Raw genomic sequence first — 11,105 nt, forward strand, 5'->3', positions numbered from 1 at the left:
GAACCGCGAAGTAGCGAGGGATCACTGTAGTGCATAAGTATGAGCACACACTTATTTGACACTTCATATTGTCAGTGTAGAAAGAAAAAAAGGGAAAAACATTGCGAAATTTACGATCAGCATTCACTTTCACTTACATCAATTTCTTGGATAATGTCTTTTATTTTGCTTGCCCCGTCTTTCCATAATTACATCACTTTTACCCTCTCTTCCAGCATCAGAGCTCTTCTTGTCTTAGCTGCTTGACATCCAAAGGTCCGTTTTGTAGCCATTTTAGCAATGCAACGTCCATGCTCGTCTGAATCTAACAATAACAAATACTTCCTGGACCCGGTGTCTTTTCTTTCCACCATCTCACTGTCTCTAACTCGACCTCCCCTCGATCGCCACCCAAGACAGCGTTGCTCAGCTGATATCATGCAATGAACTTTTAAGCCAGCCACGGGACGCTTCGTAGTCCTCGATGGCCATAGTTAGCTCTCGAAGGCTAAACACCTGACACTAACTGGAGCGCTTCTCTCTCATTAGCGCTCCAGTTAGCGTAAGGTTTTTAGCATGATAACAATAAAGCATTTTCGAGGAAAATGCTTTACTTGTAATACGAGGAAACGTTCGTTTATTTGAATGTCCGTCGAGCCATAAGCAATTTACTCGGATGCATTCCACTCTATCTTCTACGGATCTAGCTTCAGTATCTACACACATATACAGTGAGGTCCCTGTTGGCCAATCGGAGGCCAGGATGATGCTCGGTAAGCCAATGGCAGAGCAGCTATGAGTATGTTGCGTTCAGGAAACTCGCAGCTGTGACCGAAATAAACATCGTTCACTATGTAAACCAGTGTGGTGGTTGCTGTTGCCATTTCCGAACGAATTTGTAGAGGATTAGACTTGACGTTGTTGGATTAGACTTCGTTGTAGTGAATGTCTTCGTGAGGCTGGAGCAGAGAAAATGATTTCGTATAACGCAACAGGGGTTTTTTTTCGTCGTATGGGGGGGGGGGGGCAGTAGAATGGGAATGGTGTTAATGCACGAAGATTTTTTCACATTCGGGGGTATTTTCGCCCATGTAGGTCTCGTTCTAGAGGAGTTTCTCTGTATTTTAAATACAGGCCTACATAACAACATAATTAACTTTAAATGTTTGTACCACGGTTCAAAACTATATTTATTTCACTGTACAATCTCCCTGGATATTTTGTCTTGTATTTATGAGGATCAATGCTTCACTGTATTCAAGGAACACATGGGGGCGCGGGGGAGAGGGGGGGCAGCACAAAGCATTTATGCTTAGGGCATCAAAATGGCTAGCGCCGGCCCTGCTTTTAATTAAAAGTTCATTCTGTGTGAATGAGTGAGAATGAAATGGATCGTTACGGAGTATAAAATCTAAGTCATGAGGCAAATTGGATGGAAAGATTAGATGCATTTCAAACAGAAAAGCAACATGAAAATTAATCATTTCTTCTGAGAATTTTTTTTCCTCCAAAAGTGATGAAGACAAATTAAAACAACCATGGGTGGATATAAGGAAAAGGGCTACATGATTAATGGATGGATGACTGGAAGGATGGATGTAGGGAAAAGGAATACGTGATTGAATGAATGAGGTAAAACGGCACCCTGCATGATGTGTTGCGAAAGGTATTTTATCCATAAAGGAGGGTATGACAAAAATGCTAGTTCAAGGGTGGTGCCAATTTATGCACGCCCGTTGTGGAATGAAACTACGAATGAAATGCTTCATTTGAAACGCTGCCTTTGCATAGATTGATGTGCAGAAAACAAGTAGAGCTCAGAAAGAAAAAAAAATGCCACAGATGGTTCCCATCAACTATCTTCTACCAACACTGACACATTTTTGGCCTTGTATGTGAATTCCTACAGTTGAAAAGCTTGTCTCTCATCTTTAGTCGCGTTTGGGCTTTTGGTGCTCTAACCTGATATGAAAGTGACTGAGCAGACATGTATATGCCCATAGAGGCCTTGCTGCTCTGCACTCGTGATGAATGAAGTACTGGTCTCCATTTATTTGGATTGCGGCAAGCTTCTCATGTGGGGCAGCAGAATTCCTCTCTCCTATGTTTTATTCTCTGGCTGACAGAAGAAAATATTCAAGGACATGCCCTCATGCAGTCCTTAGGCTGTATCGTGAGATCGGCGGAAGGAAACGTTGGTTGTTGTTGGCTCAAATGAGACGACCATAAAAGTGGGCCACTGCAGACACCTACATCCGAGAGTCACATTTCGGGTATGATCCCATCAAGTGGAGGTGCAATATGCGTACTTAAAACATCTTAAAGCAACATTGACACAGTCAAAATGATCTCTGTTTCAGGAGAAAAGCTTTGCTCCTTCACGCGCGTTGCTTCTTTAATCAGAATGTCTTTCAATGGCTAATTACACTCCAACAAAGACGAGGAAGCCGAGCAGAGACGGATCTGTCATTAACTCCAGACTCAATGCAATTTCATCTTTTACACCGGCCAAGTTGTGCTTTTTACGAGGCAAGAAATTCCGCTGCATTTTTAATAGCCGTACCATCTCCGAAACGCAAGGCAGGGAGGCACGAAAGAGAGATACAGTGATCTCTCGCCACTATGCACTTCAAGTTTTGCGAGTTCAGTGTTTCACTTTTTTTTTCAATATTAGAAAAAAAATACAGCCATATCGGCATCTATATTGCGGGAAGACACGTTTCATGTTGATGCGACGAGAAAGGTTTCCCCGCATAACGAACAAAAAGCTAACTTGACTGAGAGGCTTACTACATGCCTACTCAAACAACGCGCGTGATTGGCTCCCGGTGTGACATCGACCAATGAGAGCACGAGTGAATTTATCCCATGAGCTGATTGGCTGCACATCTTTTCCAGTCTGCTGACTGTCTCGCATATTGTATCTTAGTGTTGTGTTCGCCATTGCTTTTTTTCTTGAAGTGATAATTTATTGATTTTTGATTAGTTAAACTGCCCTCCAACCCCTTGCGCCCTCTGAAGCAATGCGTCCCAGCTGTGTGAGAACATGTTAGGCATTGCCACTACCAATAAGGACACATTGCTGTAACGGGTCAAGTTAGAGCCGCCTTCAACGCCACCAACACAAACCTCTTCGCTTCTCTCAGAAGGAAATGTTGATGAGTGTTAATTAAGGTTTTATGATTCAATATTTAAGTAAATATATGTACGAGAGCTGTCAGTTTAGCGCGTTTTTCTTGGCATTAATTTAAATGAATTTAACGAGATTAACGCGGCACACGTCACAAGCGGATGTTACGTTGCTCTATAAATACACCAGAAACAAAACAACAAGCGCGCTGCAGAAGTCCACGCCCATGTCCGTTTTGCCAGCCACGGCAGCGCGAGACACCGAAAACGGATACTTAAAGAGTTTATGAATGGAAAGTTTACTTTTAAAAAGTTGCCAGATTGCTCCACTGACAAGACCAAAGTTACCTGTATCATACAGGAGGTATACGATGTATGCCACTGACGCGATTGTTACTTGTTTGGAACTATTTTGTGTGGAAGGTTACAGTGTTCCGTGTCAATATAAATAGAGCGGGTGAAGCTTCTCTGTGTTTGTCTGACAGTGACGGTGCGCTGCAGTGGTAGCGACCTAGCGAAAATAAAACGTCTCCAGCGTTGTCATCGAACCAAGTGTAGTCATCCGAAATGATGTCTACACAAAACCGTAGAGAGACTTGCGCGCAAGAAGGACCAAGAGAATCAACATAGCCTGACTGCTGTGTTCAAAGCAAACTTGAGAAAAACGAAGTATGCAACCATGGCTTAAATCCACTATAGGCTGTGTACTAATTTACCTTAGATGTGCACTTTATAATGTTATATTGCTCTGTTTTGATTCCATAAAAAGAGTTAAAGCAGCTGTTGTGTGATGGACAATAATATTGTGTGAGAGATTATGTGTGAATAACTGCTCCAAGTGAAAAATGTTCATGTAAAATTGAAAATCGAAATTGTTATTTCAGTAAATATTTGCATTTTTGATGAGAGCATTAAAATGGGGAAAAATAGGACAAAACATATAAAAGGAAATTCAGAAACGATAAAAAATGCGTGAGTAATCACGATTAACTTTTTGTGAATTTGAGTTAATCATGACAGTTGCATTTTTAATTAGATTAAATATTTTAATCGTTTGACAGCTCTCCTATGTACTGTTGTCATCTCTGTCTGTAATATGTAAAGTAAAAATGCTGTTGACATATTTAGACATGTTGGTACCTGTGATGTTTCTTGCCTGCAATAACATCAATGATCAGGTAGGTGACACGTAACTGGTGTGTTGCCAACGGCCTGTAGTCTCAGACCTTCACCAACAGAAGGTGCTAACATACTGTGGAACAGCCGTGAAAACCCAGTTCACATTTAACGGTATGCAAACATTACATCCACATGCAAAGACGAAAATTCGTAGTGTTGAGTGGGTTGGTGGCAAGCATAGCCTACATCGCGGTTTTTCACTTTTCACACTTTTTTACCGATTAACCGCAAAAAACGAGGGACTACTTTATTTGAAAATCGACTTGCGTTTTAACGCTGTGTCACTATGTCTCAGTTATATAAGGTCTTGTTGGCCCCCGATGACCAACCTCCAGGCCCACTCTCTCTCGCTCTGATAATAATGAAGCCAGGCCCGTGACTGCATAAACACTTGTGCCACATTCAAACGTTGTTTTTTCCTTTCATGTCATGCATGTGTATGGGAGAAAGAACATGGGAGCGTTAAGAGGGCTCGGGGAATGTGTTTCAAGGCCATGGCTGTTGACTGTTTATCCTTTTGCATAAAGTCCAGCTCACCCAGCACCATAAACAGGCACAATAGAAAATGGATGGCGAGGTTTCATAAACACATCAAGACTGAAGTGCAGTGGTGTTTTCGCCAACGACGAGGATGGAATGATTTTGTTCATGATTGAAACATGTTCTTTGATTATTCAAATTTGAAGAGACCCAACAGTAGGGGAGAGGGAGGTAAGATGGGGCATTCAAGAAATATGTCAGCTTTCTTTGACAATAATTTGAATATCAAGATGTATGTCAAAGTAAATCTGGAGGGTCATCACATGAGATTACAACTTTGCTTTTTATAAAACTAAATGATGAAGGGCATCTTAACCTACTGCTTGGAGAGATGTTGAAAAAGATGCGCCCTGGCAACCGATTCAGGGTGTCCCCTGCCTACTGCCCAGGTGACAGCTGGGATGGGCTCCAGCACCCCCCGCAACCCTAGTGAGGATCAAGCGGTACGGAAGATGAATGAATGAATGAAAAAGATGCCCCTTCTTGACAATTAATTGATTTCTACATTGATTCAGAGGGTCTACGCTCATTCATGTCATGACTGAAATACGATGACATCCACCACACATATCAGCCGAGTGCAGAATCTGTCTGGATCAAATCCACCGCAAATCGCTTTAAAACCTTAAAACCTAAACCTGCACCACAATTTAGAACTGGTTTCATCTGGACTAATGATTACTTTGTTTTCTGTTCCCAAATTGTCGGGTGCACCGAGGGCGTGTAATACAAAGTGCAAATAAACCTTGGTCCGCCAAAACGACCAGCAAGCCAACGATAAAAGTATTGCTCGCCAATGGACAAGCTGACAGCTGTTCATAAAAACTGCACAAGTTTGTTTACATTCAAACCGCCCACAGCAAACACAAGTGACATCATGCATGCTGTGATTACGGGATTACAATTTCAGCATCCTCATGCCCTCATTGTGGCCAGCAGAGACTTCTCTTTCATTGGCAACTTCACACAACTTTTACGCTGTGCAACGAGATGGAAATCAAACTGCTGCTTTAATTTTTCAAATTTTCATTCGATTTGTTGCAGTTTATGTTTTATGTTCAATCTTCTGTACAGCACTTCTACGCAATATTTTTTTGAAACAAAATATTGTGCAGGACTCACAATTGTAAGACCCTTGGGGCATTTGAATTTGAAGGTTACCATGAACTGTAATTCTCTCCGTCATCTATACCCGCTTCAAAAAATACGTTGGAATAGTTGCTACGATTGTATTATTGCTGATATTTTATGTTATGTGTTCTGTTATAAGGGCGGCCCGGTAGTCCAGTGGTTAGCACCTCGGCTACCGGGTTCGATTCCAGCTCCGGCCTCCCTGTGTGGAGTTTGCATGTTTTCCCCGGGGCTGCGTGGGTTTTCTCCGGGTGCTCCGGTTTCCTCCCACATTCCAAAAACATGCATGGCAGGCTGATTGGATGCTCTAAATTGTCCCTAGGTGTGAGTGTGGGCGTGGATGGTTGTTCGTCTCTGTGTGCCCTGCGATTGGCTGGCAACCGGTTCAGGGTGTCCCCCGCCTACTGCCCGAAGACGGCTGGGATAGGCTCCAGCACCCTCCGCGACCCTAGTGAGGATTAAGCGGTTCGGGAAATGAATGAATGAATGAATGAATGAATGAATGTTCTGTTATATTATTGTTGCTTTATGTTAAATGTTCTGGAAAGCACTCTGTTGCAACTGGAGCAATTGTGAAAGCGCTATATCAATAAAGATGCATTGTATTGTGATGCAAAGCAGGGGGGCGGGGTCGCACTTTTTTAAGAGATGTCATCATTTGGCGTGAGCTGTGTCGACACATACGCCCCAAATTAGTGAAATGACTCATGTATTGTTGAGTGGGGATTTAAGAAAGTGGTCCTTAAAATGAATTAACTTCAGGCACAGCTGCTCTGCTGTAATGATTGATGAACGACTCCAACGTGCGCATGAAGTCTCTGAGCGAGACTGCAAATGACCTCAGCTGTACTCACACATCACAAAGTCAGTGAGTGACAGGGCTTTTTGAAATTGATTTTGAGCTACACTTCTCAGCCAAATCACAGAACACGACAAGTCTAAGTGACATCCTCAGACAGATCCGACCCTCCGTACATCCTACACACGTCAATCCAATCTACATCACTCTGACACTGTATTCACACCACGACTTCCATGCACTAGAAGTGCACTCCTCTGGTATAAACTCGCTCAATGCAATTGGGCAGACATCAAAAAAGGGCAATGCACAAGAGAACATCGTGCCTCCCCCTGGTGCCTCGCAAAATGCTTGGACACTGCAGGATTGCTCATTCAGCTGGCATTTTAAGCTTGGAACAAGCTGTGTCAAAATAGTTTTCATCATGGGGAAAACAAGTGGTTATGGCCATCCTCGAGGGATCATTTAGAACACTGAAAACGCTGAAATGTAAAATCACGAGATGATGTAAGATGTAGGAATCGTGGCTTGGTAAGGGTACGGTTTGGGTCCCATTCGGCACAGTAAGGTAACAACGTGTTAAAAAAAAACACATACACAAAAAACTAATAAACACACTAACTGCTTATTTACGTAATTCCAGTTATTCCTGTCAATACACAGGGTATCATTTCGCAGGCCAATAATTTTGGCAAATCTTTTTTTTTTTTAATATCCTGAAAATTTGACACAGTGCACTGCATAGAAACAGATCAATATTTTATATTTCATTCATTTGAACTGGTTATGTCCCTCCTCTTGTCCGGGGATGCTATTCAAATAATGGAAAAATTGTCATGTTATAATGAATTCAATGGATTGATTTCTTCAATTATTTCCGAATGAAATGTGGTGAGAGCCACCATACATGATAATTTTGTCTGCCTGCACCTCCGTCTAATACACCATATCACGATACATCACCTGCGCCTGCGACTTAGATGTGCTTTTATCAAGGCTAGAATCTAGTCGACTTTTTGTAACAAAATTTGCAGATGCGGGGGGGGGGGGGGGGGGGGGGGTTGGATAGTAGAAAACGCCCTTGGTCCCCCGCAATGCATAGCGACACGCAACGTGGTCGAGTCAATTCACAAACGTGCTGTACTTGATTTGTCTCGCCACCAAAATGAAGTCGCGCCCGTTTACATGCCAAGCGCACGGGCGCCATTTTACCACAAGAGGGCCCTTGATGTTCAACACCTGAACTGTTCAATTTCATTGAGCTAGACTTAGAAGGTCTCAAGATAATCGGTTTGAAAACAGGAAACACAGTCTGCCCCCAGGCAATGGATGGTGACCCAGGGTGAGTCAATATTTGTTTCCTTTTAAAATCAGTCATCAGTTTGAACTGTTTCCAATATTGCATACTGGATATTCTGCAGAGATAAAATAAAGAACCTAACTGAGATTTGGAGTGTTGATTGTGTATAACCTTTGAGCAATGAAAAATAGCCATTGCATCTACTTACTGTACGTGACATAACAACACGACCGTGTAAATACGACCGCTTTATTCGCTTAGAATGTATCAGTTTCAAATGTATTTGTTACCAATTAACTGGCAGAATCTAAATGCAAAACAATACCGTTTAATTGAGTTTAATGCTGTCCGTTATGGTCGTTACATTTTGAATCCACAGGCAATTACCTCAGGCAATTTACAACCGTTCTTCACTTTACGCTTCAGATTAAACTACGGTATTTGAAAAATAGAACTCACTGGTTTTACTTTAAAATATGGTGTTAACATAACAAATAACTCTTTTGTTATCCAGCAACGGCTGAATAGTCTACATGCCAAGCATGGTGTCAAGTTTAATTGGTAAAGATCGAGCCATAGAATAAACCGATACATTTTTTTTCATGCTAGTTGTACGCACTATTTTTGGGGGGGTGTATTCTTGCACATGAGTAGGCAGGATTTGAAAGGCATGAAGTTCAGCTGCAGGCATTTCGTATTTTGCCAAGAGAACAGCTAAATAGTTATGGTGTCCGTCATGCTGCTTGAATACAACAGATACAGTGTGGTGGTCATTCTTTCCGTCTGTTCGACATTTAGAGGTAATTTTCTTTGGACAATTGGTAATTTGTCCAAATTTTTCAACTGAATATATTTCTATGAAGGCAGTGAAACTTTTCAAATGTAAAAATAATTCATTTAAAAACAATTTGGTCCTTGAATGCTCAGTGTTTGGTGTCCATGAAACAACATTACCAATGTGAAACAATAGCATAGACCACCATATTTAACAAACTCTTGCAAACAATGGGCTAAATGAACTGGTTTTATTGATGCATTGCACACTGCAGGAGAGTTTGATTTAAAGCATACAGTATAGCATATTTGGTTTTGCACAAGTTCAGTTTTTGAACAACCAGCGATTTCCTCTTGCTAATTGTTTGGCCATAGGAGTGGCAATTGAACTATATTCAGACTGTGATCTATCTATCTATCTACCTAGCCAAACATCAGCGGTATTTGTTATTGCTTTAGCTTGATCTGAAAAGTACAGCAGAGGCTGTTGATGTGGCACCACTGAAACTGGCATTTGTGCGGTACTAGTTTTTTATGGTGACTATTTTCCGTACACTGATGGTGTCTCAAATGAGGCAACGAGTTTGACATTGTGCAAAAATTATAGTGCTAGCAATAACATTGGAGAGCCAGAAGCTGAGCTGCACTGTGCTTGTTGGTGGACTACATGTGTGGCAAGAGCATGAGGCGGTTACACTTCTTGTGTCTTACCAAATATGTTCCGTGAGGTAACCCTAATTGTATGGGCCTTGCATTACATAATTAAGCTTGCATTTGATAAGTACCGTATATATTTTTGGTTTGTTTGTTTGTTTGTTTATTGAACATAAAACATATATACAGTAATAATTTGACAGAAAATAAGGTAGATAAAAAAAGTAAAAAGAAAGAAATCAATCTTCATTCAACACAGTTATTATGTTGATGCATAACTACTTATGAACGGCAGTCAGCGACCAAATAAAATGACATGCAGGGCCGCAAATAGATGCATGAACCTTGAATTTGAGACCTGTGCTTTGTGCATTGTACTGTTAATCAAAAAGCAGTATTACACATTGACAGTGAGTGATCCGTGGATCAGCAACAGATTTGCCATGGATCTACATCTAAATGAAATCCAAAACGTTATTTGTCTTCCATTACATTGATAGTTTTGAATATATCAAAAAGTAATTAATGGACTTGAACAACAAATTAAAGCCTTGAGGTGCTGATACCAGGTAATGCAGAACAAGTGAAACAAGAAGGATGGAGCAACTCTGCACCTTCGTGCCAAGTCAAATAAAATTGACCAATTTGAACAACAACAAAAAAAACAATAATTTCACGGTATTAAAAAAAAAGTCCATTGTTCGGTGTCAATACATGCGTCCTTTCCGTTACAGTTGTGCAAAATACTGTATCCTGCGTTTTGATGCATAATTCATTGTGATGAGGGAACAGGTTTGCACCACAGCTATGGAACATTTTGACCAAAAAAAAAAAAAAAACCTTCATGTCCATCTATCTATCGATCTACCTATCTACACGTCCAACTTTTAGCGAGCTAAATTTAGATCTCGAAATCTCCTCACCTGCTGCGTAAGCAACTCCAATCCACGTGCGATAGAAAAACTTCGAATACGTCTTCATCTCTTAATAACTCCGCTCCACAAGAGCAACAGGTTGGACGGTGTTTCCACTTAATAGCGTGCTTGTAAATAGTATTTTAAAAAAAATGGGGGAGAAAAAAAAGAAAAAGCTGCTGTTTGGGCTGATGCTATTGTGAGTCCACGGAGGAGTCGGCTCAGGTGAAACGCGGCCCGGCGACGCGTGCGATGCGTGTGTTCTGGACACTGGGCCGATCCCAAAAGTTGTAAGTGTGTGTGCGTTTGTAAATGTTGGGGAGGCGGGGGGTGTTGGGAGCTGGTTTGTGGAAAGGATGCATAGGAGGTGAATGAGTTCCATTTCCTTTCCTCGTGACACAAACTCGTACGCGTACAATAATGGTGACACACTAAAGCGTGCGACATTCAAAATGTACTGGATTTACGTACCGGTATAAGTATTAGTCACTCAACTGTGGTAAAAGTACAAGTTGTCTTTTTTTTTTTTTTCCATTTGAGTAAAAGTTAAAAAAAATACAGATTTGAATGAAAGTGAAATAATAATAATAATAATAATAAAAGTCCATTATTTACAATATTATTTTGAAACCAGGACAAACAAGACACTCTCTCTCTCTCTCTCTCTCTCACACACACACACGCACACACGCTTCAAAAGTTGCCC

The 11,105-nt window shown here is 41.3% G+C and overlaps 1 protein-coding gene across 2 annotated transcripts in view; it reads right to left on the reverse strand.

Moving 5' to 3' along the window:
• Window positions 1–10,618, reverse strand: part of flt4 (fms related receptor tyrosine kinase 4) — a 73,724-nt gene extending 63,106 nt beyond the window's left edge. For both annotated transcript variants that reach the window (XM_086105739.1, XM_086105738.1), the window contains exon 1: window positions 10,409–10,618. In XM_086105739.1, the coding sequence (XP_085961865.1) occupies window positions 10,409–10,466 (58 nt within the window). In that variant the 5' untranslated portion in view covers window positions 10,467–10,618. The remainder of the gene's footprint in view (window positions 1–10,408) is intronic.
• Between the last annotated feature and the right edge of the window lie 487 nt (window positions 10,619–11,105).

This window comes from Hippocampus guttulatus, chromosome 2 (genome assembly GCF_054856545.1).
Source record: "Hippocampus guttulatus isolate MCC_2025c chromosome 2, RoL_Hgut_1.0, whole genome shotgun sequence".
NCBI lineage: Eukaryota > Metazoa > Chordata > Actinopteri > Syngnathiformes > Syngnathidae > Hippocampus > Hippocampus guttulatus.